Source organism: Euleptes europaea, chromosome 8 (genome assembly GCF_029931775.1).
Source record: "Euleptes europaea isolate rEulEur1 chromosome 8, rEulEur1.hap1, whole genome shotgun sequence".
Taxonomy (NCBI): Eukaryota; Metazoa; Chordata; class Lepidosauria; order Squamata; family Sphaerodactylidae; genus Euleptes; species Euleptes europaea.
The window spans coordinates 24,011,891-24,025,478 of NC_079319.1; the positions used below are offsets into that span (position 1 = coordinate 24,011,891).

Consider the following 13,588-nt stretch of genomic DNA (forward strand, 5'->3'; position numbering starts at 1 on the left):
AAAGAATATATTTCAAATCGAATACATTTCCAATACATTTCCCATAGCATATAATGATTTCAGGCATTACACTGTTACAACCGACCTCCAGCCAATCGAGATCAGTTCACCGGGAGAAAATGGCCGCTTTGGCAGTTGGATTCTATGGCATTGAAGCCGCTCCCCTCCCCAAACCCCACCCTTCCCAGGCTCCTCCCGCCGGAGGCAAAGAGGGACCTGTCAACCCTAGTGTGTATGTGGGGGGGAGGTTGTTGTGAATTTCCTGCATTGGGCAGGGGGGTTGGACTAGATGGCCCTGGTGGACCCTTCCAACTCTGGGCAAAAACGCGCGGGAGGTTTTGCCTTGGATGTGCTGCTCTCTAGATGCACATTTCCCCCATCTTAATTCTCAAAACTCTGCATGGGGGGGGGGCGCTTATTGTTGAGTTCTGAGCATTCGGATGGGGAAAATTCACAGTGGGTAGCCGTGTTAGTCTGTCCGCAGTAGTAGAAAAGGGCAAGAGTCCAGCAGCACCTTAAAGGCTAAAAAAAATATTTTCTGGTAGGGTATGAGCTTACACACACACACACACACACACACACACACACATATATACATACACAATTCACCGTAGGTAGCCGTGTTAGTCTGTCTGCAGTAGTAGAAAAGGGCAGGAGTCCAGCAGCACCTTAAAGGCTAACAAGAATATTTTCTGGTAGGGTGTGAGCTTTCGTGAGCCACAGCTCACTTCTTCAGAACTTCTGAAGCTAACAAGAATATTTTCTGGTAGGGTATGAGCTTATATATACACACACATATATATACACACACACACACATATATATACATAATTCACAGTGGGTAGCCGTGTTTGTCTGCAGTAGTAAAAAAGGGCAAGAGTCCAGCAGCACCTTAAAGGCTAACAAAAATATTTTCTGGTAGGGTATGAGCTTATATACACACACACATATATACACATATACATAATTCACCGTGGGTAGCCGTGTTAGTCTGTCCGCAGTAGTAGAAAAGGGCAAGAGTCCAGCAGCACCTTAAAGGCTAGCAAGAATATTTTCTGGTAGGGTGTGAGCTTTCGTGAGCCACAGCTCACTTCTTCAGAACTTCTGCAGAAGTGAGCTGCGGCTCACGAAAGCTCCCACCCTACCAGAAAATATTCTTGCTAGCCTTTAAGGTGCTGCTGGGTGGGGAAAATGCGCGTCTAGAAAGCGGCAGATCCCCGGCGCAACCTCCCGTGCGTAAGCGGCCTCGGATCCCCGCCCCTCCGCCCCGGCAGCCCCCAGGCCCAGCAAGGGTTCCGCTCTGAACCGCCGCGCAGGGCCGGGCCGGCTTCTCCCTTCCTTCCGCAGATGCGCCGCAGTCCCGCCTCCTCCTCCTCCTCTGCTCGGAAGCGGCGGCGCTTGTCGTGCCCGGGGCCGCCGGCGGGGCCGGCCGTGGTGCTGTGGGCGCCCCTCTCTCCGTCCCTGCGCTCGCTGGCCTGCCCTGGCAGCATGGGCGAGAGGCGGGCAGCTGCTAGGCCGGAGGGCGAGGAGGTGAGCGGGCGGCCGAGGCTCCGCGTTTGGAACGGAGAGAAGCCAGCGCGGGGCGGACGCTGGCGGCCCGTTGAAGCGCGCGGGGCTGCGGCGCCAGGCTAAGGCCGGGTTGCTGCGTGCGTGGGCGGGGAGTGAAGCCCGCGGACTTCCCAGTAAACACGCCGAAGGAATCGGGCCGCAAACGCAAGAGAGTTGGAAGCAAAACGCACGGGCGCTTGAGCCTCCTTTCTTCCCTGTTCCAGCCAGGGTTCAGCCAGGATCGAACGCACGAACGTTCTTCCCTGTTCCAGCCAGGGTTCAGCCAGGATCGAACGCACGAACGTTCTTCGAACGTTCGTGCGTTCGATCCTGGCTGAATCCTGACGAACAGGGAAGAACGTTCGTGCGTTCGATCCTGGCTGGAACGTTCGTGCGTTCGATCCTGGCTGAACCCTGGCTGGAACAGGGAAGAAAGGAGGCTCAAGCGACCGTGCGCTTTCGCCCCCTTTGTGTAACCTGGGCTCGGGTAGAATTTCACTGTGGTGGCGCAGTCCCGTGCAGAGTCACTCCAGTTTAAGACAGCGGGGTTACGCAGGACTGCGTGGGCAGTCTCCCTCTTGACTGCCGTTTGTTTTTGCTGCGACCGTTCTTGTTTTTGTCGCTAGCAGCTCCTGTGGAAGTAGAAAAGAGCAAGAGTCCAGTAGCACCGGGAAGGTAAAGGTCCCCTGTGCAAGCACCGGGTCATTCCTGACCCATGGGGTGACGTCATATCCTGACGTTTCCAAGGCAGACTTTGTTTATGGAGTGGTTTGCCGTTGCCTTCCCCAGTCATCTTCCCTTGACCCCCAGCAAGCTGGGGACTCATTTTACCGACCTCGGAAGGATGGAAGGCTGAGTCAACCTTGAGCCGGCTACCTGAAACCGACTTCCGTCGGGATCGAACTCAGGTCGTGAGCAGAGCTTTTGGCTGCAGTACTGCAGCTTAACACTCTGCACCACGGGGCTCCTAGTAGCACCTTAAAGACTAACAAAAATATTTTCTGGCAGGGTGTGAGCTTTCTGAAGAAGTGAGCTGAGGCTCACGAAAACTCCTACCCTACCAGAAAATATTTTTGTTAGTCTTTAAGGTGCTACTGGACTCTTGCCCTTTCTGGCAGGGTATGAGCTAGAGTTCTTCGAAGTGAGCTGTGGCTCACGAAAGCTCGTACCCTGCCAGAAAATATTTTTGTTAGTCCTTAAGGTGCTGCTGGACTCTTGCTCTTTTCTACTACTGCAGACAGACTAACACGGCTGCCCACTGTGAATTAGCTCCTGTGGAATTATTGTCAGAGGGGTTTGTGTGTAAGTGGTGTCGTGGTTAAGAGCGGCGGTGGCTTGGAGCGGTGGACTCTGATCGAGAGAACCGGGGTTCATTCCCCTCTCCTCCACACAAAGCCAGCTGGGTGACCTTGGGCTACTCACAGCTCTCTTAGAACTCTCTCAGCGGCACCTGCCTCACAGGGTGTCTGTTGTGGGGAAGGGAAGGTGATTGTAAGCCGGTTTGATTCTTCCTTAAGTGGTAGAGATAGCTGGCATATAAAAACCAACTCTTCTTCTTCTATTTCTTGCAATAAAACTAATTTTGGGGAATGCTCATATAAAATTGATAATATCAGGTGCAGCTGGACTGTGGAACTAATAAACATAGGATAATCAGGCAGACTCCTTGTTCAACAAATACAAGAAGTATTTCCAAATACTATTTGTTTGGATCATTAATGTAATATTTTATCGCAGTAGTCAGACACTCAGACTTGCCAAGTAACTTGCTGTGGTGTTGTGGCTTGCTGGCATTGGTAAACAGAGAGTCCCAGCTTGTAGCCGTACCTGAAAGTATCACAAAAAGTAGTTTAAACTCCAAGCTCTGTCTGAAGTAGGACAAGAGGTTGTAGTTTAGAAGCATCAAGGGCCCACTGGTAGCCCGGACTTTGGCCTGAGACCCTAGTGAGCCACTCCCAATCAGATTAGCCCTAAAATAAACCAGATTCCTCTGTTTTAGAACCCCTGCCCCTTTACCACTGGGTTGGACTGGTTTCTTGCCAACAGTATGACAAGACTCTTGTCTAGAAGGATCCACAAAAACATATAGGGTATTTCCAAGACATTAGTGCAGCTCTGTGAGCATTCTCTGCTTCCTAACAGAGGCTTTTAAACAGCTGAGAGATGAAGATTCAGCACACTTCCCAAGCCACACAATAGACAATGCCTTGTCCAAGTGACGGGTCAGGTGCAAGGTTACCTGCACAATGCAAAAGGACAGCGTTTGGTTACTTTTTCTGTGCTGCTGTACACCTGGTTCATCTCTATCATTAGAGGTGTTGCAAGATGAGTCTGTGGTGGGGTGGTTTTCCTGAAACTAAAATTGCATCCAGTCAAGCAGTTTGCACAGATGGTTTTGGCTCTGTGATGGATCTTCTAGGGCTGAGAATGGTGGATGCAGACTGAGTTGAAATGGATGTATATCTGATCCCATTACAAAAAGAAAAGGATACCCCCATACAAAGTTTTACTGCTAAGCATAGCAGAGAATGATCTGTATAATGGATCTGTTTGGATTTGTGGATCTTGCTAGGATTCAGATATTTTCTTAGGGAAGAGGTAAAAGATGGAACAGGATTATCTAGAAGGATGACATATCATATGACTGCATGCTCTTGCTTTAGAGATTTTCTTCTGATGCTGTCGAAAATGGGTGTAAGTCAGATGAAGAACCTCTCCTAAAGAAAAATCCCCGTCGATTTGTCATTTTCCCAATCCAGTATCCTGACATCTGGAAAATGTACAAGAAAGCTCAAGCTTCCTTCTGGACAGCGGAAGAAGTGAGTAATATGCAGGGTTGTGTCTCTCTCAAAGTACCAACTCCTCCATAAAGGGGGCTTCCCTTCTGGTTATACTAAGTAGACAAGTACTCTTTTACATCTACTCTTGCCAAAGCCATAATGCATTCAGCTGTGAACAAGCCATATATGTGCTCTTGGCCTTTCCATACCTGCTTGGGAACTACTTTCTCTATCTTTGCACCCTCAAGGGAAGCAGCAGCGAGAAGGTTGGAGGCAGGCAGGACAGCATTCACACGCTGCTGTCTCTGCACCAGTTCCTTCTTGCTGCATTGGCACAGAAGCTTTGACATTTTGAAGGTGGTGCTAAGCTCTGCTCCCCTTCCCTCCAGAGTGGCAGCAGTCAGAGCTTTCACATGGAGGCTCCGCCCATGACCATAGAACCTTTAAGTCGGAGCAAGGGAGGCCTCCCTTTGCTCCAGCTTAACAGGGAATGCTCTGGGGGCCCCTCAAGCCATGCTTGGGAAGAGCACAACTTCCCATGAAAGCTCCTAAATAAAATGGGGGCATGCTGTGTTTCAGCTGGGGGGGGGGGGGAAATCCCCGCAGCGTTTGAAAACTACGGGAATTGTGCATTCATTTCCAACAACAGTTTCTTTTGACTCGGTCTTAACATTGCATGACAATGTAGATTTTTTTCTTCCGTACAAAGGTTGACTTATCAAAGGACCTTCCTCACTGGAACAAGCTGAAACCAGAAGAAAAATACTTCATTTCGCATATCTTGGCATTTTTTGCAGCCAGTGATGGAATAGTGAATGAAAATCTGGTAGGATTTTGACTTTTTACACCTCAAGTAGCAATATAATGTTGATAAATGTATCAGCTGTGTTATGAATGATGTCCATACTTCTGGTATTCAAGCAGGGTGGATATGTTTCCATATGCATATTCACCGTTTGGTGACTGCAGGACCAAATGATAGCCTGCACATATGAAATTGCTACTGCCAGCCAAATCCTAGTGCTTCAGATGCCGTGCTTTTCAGTACTAGCAGGTCACACATTCAGCTGTGAGTTGTGAAAGTGTTACCACATGTGCTTCCTTTCATGTGTATCCTTTGATGTATGGAATCTATCTTGGGTTCAAGTCACTCGCCAGGAACTGTGACCAGTTTGGGGGAATTTAAGCTCCCTATCTGCCACATGGCTAGCTTGGAAACCTGACATACTTGCCAATTGGGGGGAGCAGAATGTGTGGTTTTAGGAATCTTTACTTGGGTAGTCTGCAGGCAAGCTCATGGTGCCTCTAGTAGGCTTCTAGTAACCATGAAACAACCAGATCTTTTCCCAAACAAGGGTTTAGATTGTATTTAGGGAAATGTAGGGTTACAGGATTCAAAATGCACTTAGCTGTAAGAATAGTGAAATGGATGTGTCCAGGACACACATATGAAGAATTAAATGGGAAGAGAAAGTCAAGCCGCTGGCTAAGCAAGATTTATCTGTCACAGAACAGTCCCGAGGAGGGGGAGAGTGGGGAATTTGAAGACGGAAAAAGAAGAATTTTGAGGAAAAAAATTAAAAGTCTAGGTCCTGCAAAAGAGGGTCTGTTTAACTGAAGGGCGATGAGCCAGGAATCTGGAGGGCAGTGCTTATGCCCAAGGAAAAATTACAGAATACTAGGGGATTTAGGCAGAACTACCAAAGGTTCCAAGAAAGTGATAAAAGGTGAGGCAACAGAAAGATGCTCCTCTGTGCCACAGTAAGGTCCTGAATTTCTAAAGAATGAAATACGGCGTTAGCAGCTTCTGAGCAAGCGAAAGGGGTGAGAATACCATCCCATTGTGGCTGGCGGAGCCAGCACAAAGGAATATCAATGAAATACCAAATAAATGATTGTAAAATACAGAAAATTGGGGTGAGTCCAGGATGAACACCTATGGATTTGGCTCTGATTGTATGGAGGGGAGGGGGCTTCCCAGGAGGGCAACAAAATGTGTTTGCATCCGGGCAGGGGAATATCCTGGGTGGTCATAACGGCCTGGCAGGGCGAAGGCTGCACCCATGGCTGAGGCAGGCTGGTAGGAGACATTCAAGCTAGTCCAGTAAGAGTTATCAAGCCCACCTGGCAGCTTGATGGGGATTAGATTTTGCAGTCTGGAAGACTTGCATTTGCTGACAAAATTACATTGATAGATCAAAGCAGATGCCTGGCTTTGCAAGCTCTCACGAGACAGGTGGACATTCAGATTCTCCATCAGTTGATCAGTCCCCCACTCAATGTTTTGAGCACTTGTTACCATAGCGTGACTAAGGAGAGCCATAATCTCCCCTTCTCCAGAGCAAGGCATTGCTAGCTCCTAAAACAACTGCCAAGGAGTGAGTTTAGCCAAGAGGGTGTTGGGGCAGACAACACACAACTAGGAAGGGTGACCTTCGAAACAGAGGGATGAGTTTTTGAGGATGTATATGCACGTTTGAATTGTCTTGTTGGCAGGTAGAGCGTTTTAGCCAAGAGGTGCAGGTTCCAGAGGCTCGCTGTTTCTACGGCTTCCAGATACTAATAGAAAATGTTCACTCGGAGATGTATAGTTTGTTAATAGACACTTACATCAAGGACTCTGAGAAAAGGTAATTGCCATAAGTATTGTCTCAGTGCTATGAATAGCCAATCTAGAAGACTTGTGTATTCTCCATATAGGGTTCCTGCTACCTTGATTGGCTCTGTGTCATTTTGATTGAGCTGTATGTTCTCTGTACTGGAGTAATCCAGATTCTGAATATAAAAGCTGAGACCTGTGTAGATTTGTGCAAATTAAGAAAATTAGCATACATGTTTTCGTTTTGCATAATTTTTTCCTGCTAATTGTGTGCTTTAGAGACCTCTTTGACTCATAATGTCTGAGATTTTACCAGAGATTGTCTAGATATTGTCATCTGAATATCACTACACTGTATTTTTTGAGGATTGGCTAGTGCCTAAAGGCCTGTCTGCTCAGGACCCTCTCATGCTGTGACAAGCTTGGTGTTTCAAAGCCGAATTGGAAATTGGAAGCAATAGCCACAAAAAAGGAGGCATTATATTACAAAGGTTATGTGAAATGTTCCTCCGCATAAGCTCTGCCACCTGTACCATCTCTGTCTTTTCCTTGGTTTACTGAGTAGGCTGGTGGGGATCAGGGTTGGGGACAGCATACTTACCAAGTGTTTGGCAGGTGCTGGAGGTATGGTATTTTTGATTTTGAGCCTCAAATTAAACTACTCAGACATGAGCCTAAGAAAGAAATCGTCATAATTACATAATTAACCTATGGGGAGAAAAAGTTTAGGATTATTTCTTGCTGCTTTGAACTGTTCTTTCTTTTTCTCTCTTCTTAGGAAAAGACCATCTTTTCCTTTAAACTTTAATTTTGCTGGACAATAAGATAGTAGCTCAGGAAATTAGTGCAAATCAAACATTAAAGAAAGGATCCTGGTTTGTTTCAACCTTCAGCTGTTCCTTGGGGAAAGTTAGTTCCCCAAGAGCTCCTCGCTGGGCTGGTCAACTTTTAAAAATATAAATACAGTTTGCAACATTCTGGGTATTTATATTTTCATTATTGTGCTGTGTTGGTGCTACCTTCTGTTCTTAATGCATCAGTTTGTATTATGGGGGAGATCAAATACTGGGATCTGGGAGCTCTCCAAGGTGTTCTTAGCTTAGGATTTGATGGTAGGTTCTGAAAAATGCTCATTTTCCAGTGCTCCAAGATGTGGCAACTTATCTTTTTACCATGTGTGGGTACTTTCAGAAGAACATTTCATTAGGTGACTGTTGGAAGAGGACATAATCAGCTTTATGGTGGACCCCCCCCCCCCAGACATAGTCTTGCAAAGTGTTCCTGCCTTAAGATAGTACTGGCCCTTTAACTTACCAGGAAATTTCTCCATGGGCCACTGTGTGGGAGGGCTGTGGGCAGCCCAGAGCAAGCTGATCCAATCCTCGTGGTACTGGCAGCCCTTGGGGCTTACTGGTTTGGACTCAGCAGCAGCAGCAGAAGAGTTGTTTTTTATATGTCGACTTTCTCTGCCACTTAAGGGAGAATCAAACCGGCTTACAATCACCTTCCCCTCCCCACAACAGACACCCTGTGAGGTAGGTGGGGCTGAGAGAGTGTGACTAGCCCAAGGTCACCCATCTGGCTTCATGTGTAGGAGTGGGGAATCAAACCTGGTTCTACAGATCAGACTCCACCACTCCAAACCACTGCTCTCATCCACTACACCACGCTGGCTCTCAGCAGTGGTGAAGAAGGAGGCAACAGGCAAGCCTGTGTCTGTCATCATGGTTGGCCGAGTCTGAGCTTTGGGTCAGTCTTGAGCTGTTTTAACATCCTGGCCCACCTTTATTAAACTATAAACTCTCCAAAGTGTGTGCATGTGCAAAGAACCCGTCTCACTGCCACAATGCCATGTCACAGATAATTTTTTTGATTTGCAGGGATTTTTTATTCAACGCTGTTGAAACACTGCCTTGTGTCAAGAAGAAAGCAGACTGGGCACTGCGATGGATAAGAGACAGGGAAGCTACGTTCGGTAGGTGACCTTTTGAGTGACAGACTTCCACTATGTGCGTTTCAGATGACGCAGGGCTAGGTTGACTTTATTTGCAGCATGTTTGCCTATTGACCATGGATTAATTGGGCCTTTACTGTTTGGGCTGCTTACACACTGAGGTTTATCTGTGTTTCATTCTGCATTATGTCATGGTCTAACTGCATTCCTTGTCCATCTTTTCCCTGTCTATGGTATTCTCAATCCCAAACCGGCTTTTCTCTGGTGTTTTTGGGAAGAGCTTGGTCCAAGCATGTTATCAGACAGTGTGGGCGGGAAGGTGTACATAAACCAAGGCCTGCTAACATTGGCCATTTTCCTTTCCACAGTGTGTTGTAGCAGCCATTTTCCATGTGGCACCACTGGAGGGCTATTTTGGGGCTTAGAAAAACAGTAATTGCTTGGTTGCTATGGCATTATGACATCATACCGATCTAGTTTACTGGTGCTTCTGCATTCCAAGTTTTTATTTTTAAATCTCTAGCCCTTTTCATTTCACTTTGGAGCTGGCAGGCAGGGACGAACTGAACGCTGAGCTCATGGACTTTAGGAGGCGGCAGGCGGTTGCCGACTGCAGGCACAGAACTCCACGGAGCCCAGCATTCAGCTGTGCGCCATGTATTTTTCGGGCTTGGGTTTATTAAATCCGAAAATATTCGGGTATTCAAAATTCTGATATCAGAATTCAGCTTTTTTCGGTTATTTTGAAAATTTCAGGGTTCATTAAACCTGAACCTGAAAAATGCTGGAAAAAAATGGTGCACAGCCCTAAATTGACGTATGGAAACATTTTGTAAACAAAGATGAGAGTTCAAGTGGTGGAATTTAAAAAAAAAAATGCACATGAACTGCTCCCTGGTACTGCTTTTTCTTGCTGGAGAAACAGCAAGCCAAACATTTTGCTGCTCCTTGATTAAAACTTGGCATAGCCATGGGTATCTAGATGGTTGCTTTGGGGCCTGGGTCCAGGCTGCCGCCTGCTTTCCCTCCTGGTTGCAGTTCTGTATCTTTACATCCTGTAGTCGAAAATGTCCCCATCAGCAATTGAAGGGGGGTTTGTGAGTTGTGCTACGAAACTGCTAGCTTCTTTTTGTCTTTTTTTTTTTTGTCACAGGGGAGAGAGTGGTTGCTTTTGCTGCTGTTGAAGGGATCTTCTTCTCTGGCTCTTTTGCAGCTATATTTTGGCTCAAGAAAAGAGGACTGATGCCCGGGCTCACTTTCTCCAACGAACTCATTAGCAGAGATGAAGTAATGTGTGGGAGAAAACTGGTTACAGTACTGTTACAGCCTGGTGGTTACAAGCAAAACAGTCAGAAAAAAGTAGCAATAGATGCTAGGAGAACCATATACATAATTTAAATTAAAAATTGTGTGGTGTCAGCAAGCGGCCTGAGATTGTTACTGTTTTTGAAAGGAAATATATGTTCCCCCCCTTCACCTGTTACATACCACGGTTCAGCCTTTTAAAATATGAAAAATGGAGGTGGGATAACAGCAGAACTGTCTTTTCAATGAAAACAAGAGTTTTAATTGAAAACAAGAGCTTCATGCGGGAGCCAGCATGGTGTAGTGGTTTGGAGCGGTGGACTCTAATCTGGAGAACCAGGTTTGATTCCCCACTCCTCCACATGAGCGGTGGATGCTAATCTGGTGAACAGGATTTGTTTCCCCTCTCCTACACATGAATCCAGCTGGGTGAACTTGGGCTAGTCACACTCAGCCCCCCTCACAAGGTGTCTGTTGTGGGGAGAGGGAGGGAAGGTGATAGTAAGCTGGTTTGATTCTTCCTTAAGTGGCAGAGAAAGTCGGCATATAAAAACTAACTCTTCTTCTTCCTTCATTTTTGTTCTGCCCTTCTTCCCAGGATCTTAGTGTCATACAAATTCTCCCTTCCTCCATTTTATCCTTACAACAGCCCTGTACGGTAGGTTAGGTTGAGAGAGTGACTGGTCAAGTGAATTTAGTGACAGGTTGGGATTTGAACCCAGGTCCCAGTCTGGCACACTAACTTCCTACACCAAGTTCATAGCTTCCAGTGATTTTCACATGTCCAGGGGGCTGTTACAGGTTGGAAAGAAGGTGCAATAGGAGGAAGCCTGAACCCTCTCCCTTCTCCTGGGACTCTTTTAGCTTCCAGTTATGTATGAAAGCACCCAAGTGGAAGAGTACTTTCTCATCATATTGGAATGCAGCCTGCATATTTTCGAGAGTAAGGAAAGGGTCACTAAAAACATTCCTCTCTTCTTTTTCAGGGTCTCCATTGTGACTTTGCCTGCTTAATGTTTCAGTATTTAGTGAATAAACCTTCTGAGGAAAGAGTCAAGGAAATCATTGTCAATGCAGTTGAAATTGAACAGGTGTGTGTACAGAGCTGTGCTTTGCCGCTTTCTGCAGAGGTTGGGAAGCTTGTTTGTGGGGGTGTGTGTGTGTGTGCCAGAAGTACTAGGCAATTTTAAAAGTAATTCCCCCTCCTCTTATGTGTGTTGTTTCTAATTGTGTAGGCAGGACCTTGCTAACGGCTATTCATTAACATACAACACCTAGTACATTGTAAATAATGTTTAAATAAAAGTTTGCTACTTCAGTGGACATTTGCAGTGACCTGGTGAAGATCACCAACTCTGCATGTTGAGCTGCTTCAGGTGGACTGCCCACGACACTATTTAAAGTGGCCACAGTGACATGTTAATCCTGAGAAAGTAATACCTTCTAAAAGATCCATTATTTTTCTTCAAACTTTCCAGGAATTCTTAACAAAGGCCCTGCCGGTAGGCTTGATTGGAATGAATTGTACTCTGATGAAACAGTATATTGAGTTCGTGGCGGACAGGTTGCTTCTGGAGCTGGGCTTCTCCAAGGTACAGCCATTCATCAGTCATGCAGTGACCTGTTGTTTGAATTTTCCCTTTATCTACTTAAGTACTGTCCGTGAACTCCACAGTCACTTGCAAAGGTCTCCTGTAACCCAAACAAGCATATTTTTTATCCCACCCTTCTTTCAAGTTGCTCAGGGCAACCAGCACGAGAGACTTTCCCTCAAATGTCATCTTTACCATAATCACATGAACACATAGAGCTGCCTTATAATGAATCAGACACTTGGTCCATCAAAGTCAGTATTGTCTACTCAGACAGGCGGCGGCTCTCCAGGGTCTCGGGTAGAGATCTTTCACATCACCTACTTGCCTAGTCCCTTTAACTGAGATACCGGGGATTGAACCTGGGACTTTCTGCATTCCAAGCAGATACTCTACCACTGAGCCACAGCCCCTCCCCATGAGGTAGGTTAGCTGAGTGAGAGTGACAGGCCCAAAGTTTCCTAGTAAGCTACTTGGGGAATTTGAGCCCATAACTCTCCAGTCAAAGTTCAGCAGTATGATCACTACACTGCCCTAGTTCCAGTTTCCTTTTTAGACCTGTGTGCTTAAAAGCAAGCTGTTCATCTTTTGGCTATTTCCTTCTTTGGTCAGTGGTGCCCTGCAAATTTCTTCACCCATGTAAGCTTGTCATTTATTTCATTTGTGGAACTGGATGTGTTGTGATACTCCCGGTTCTTCACCCAGAACATACTAAGTTGAACAATCATATATAAGTTTACCTTGACTAATGATGGTATCAAAGGTGGATTTTCACATTCTGAAATTACCTTAGGAAAGAGTTCAGTCCTAAACAGATTTACACCCTTCTAACAGTGCATTCCTAAGGAGAGTTACTCCAGTCTAAGCCCATTGAAATGAATGGTCTTAGACTGGAGTAATTCTCTTTAGGAGTGCACTGTTAATCTGTTGAAGTTAATGGGTTTAGGAGGATGTAACTCTTGATTAGGATTGCACCAGCAGTCAAGACTGGGAAAGGGGAGGGGTCAGTTCTTGAACACACATGAACCCATGAAGCTGCCTTATGCTGAATCAGACCCTTGGTCTATCAAAGTCAGTATTGTATACTCAGACCGGGAGCGGCTCTCCAGGGTCTCAGGTAGAGGTCTTTCACATGAGCTACTTGCCTAGTCCCTTTAATTGTAAATGCCAGGGATTGAACCTGGGACCTTTTGCATGCCAAGCAGATGCTCTACCACTGAGCCACAGCCATCCCCTCTTAGGTCTTTGTGGGGCAGTAGTTGTGATGGGGAAGTGAGGGAGAGCCAGGATGGTGGGCAAGTAACTCTGCAGAAATTTGGGAACAGCTTTGCAGTCATTACTGATGGCTGGATTGTGCTACGGAAATAATTATTCTAGATATTGTCAAAGGCTTTCACGGTCAGAGTTCATAGGTTCTTGTAGGTTATCCAGGCTGTGTGGTCACACAGCCCGTGGTCACACAGCCCAGATAACCTACAAGAACCTAATTATTCTAGACTTGCCTATAAGGGGAGGGACACCAGCTTTTCCTCTCTTTGACTAGGAGTGCCGTCCAGCCTTTGTTAAGAGTTTTAGAGGCCCTCTTGTACATTGCCTCTTTCAGTAACTCTGGTTTAACAACCAGTGTGCTTCTTCTCAGGTCTTTCAAGCCGAAAACCCCTTTGACTTCATGGAGAACATTTCACTGGAAGGAAAAACCAATTTCTTCGAGAAGAGGGTTGCAGAGTATCAGCGATTTGCAGTGATGGCTGAAACGAACGATAATGTTTTCACTTTAGATGCTGACTTCTAGTCTTGTGGGAGGGGGAGG

The 13,588-nt window shown here is 46.3% G+C and overlaps 2 protein-coding genes across 2 annotated transcripts in view; both read left to right on the plus strand.

Annotated features, from left to right (window-relative positions):
- The window catches only part of NCALD (neurocalcin delta), a 219,685-nt gene that overhangs the window by 19,948 nt on the left and 186,149 nt on the right, over nt 1–13,588 (plus strand). The gene's annotated exons all lie outside the window — the stretch shown is intronic.
- RRM2B (ribonucleotide reductase regulatory TP53 inducible subunit M2B) lies at nt 1,512–13,580 on the plus strand. The gene is made up of 9 exons (XM_056854611.1): nt 1,512–1,530; nt 4,212–4,367; nt 5,038–5,154; nt 6,825–6,958; nt 8,808–8,902; nt 10,035–10,168; nt 11,173–11,277; nt 11,665–11,778; nt 13,418–13,580. Exons 2-9 carry the CDS (start codon nt 4,326–4,328, stop codon nt 13,568–13,570), a joined length of 894 nt encoding a protein of 297 aa, XP_056710589.1. The 5' UTR covers nt 1,512–1,530; nt 4,212–4,325; the 3' UTR covers nt 13,571–13,580.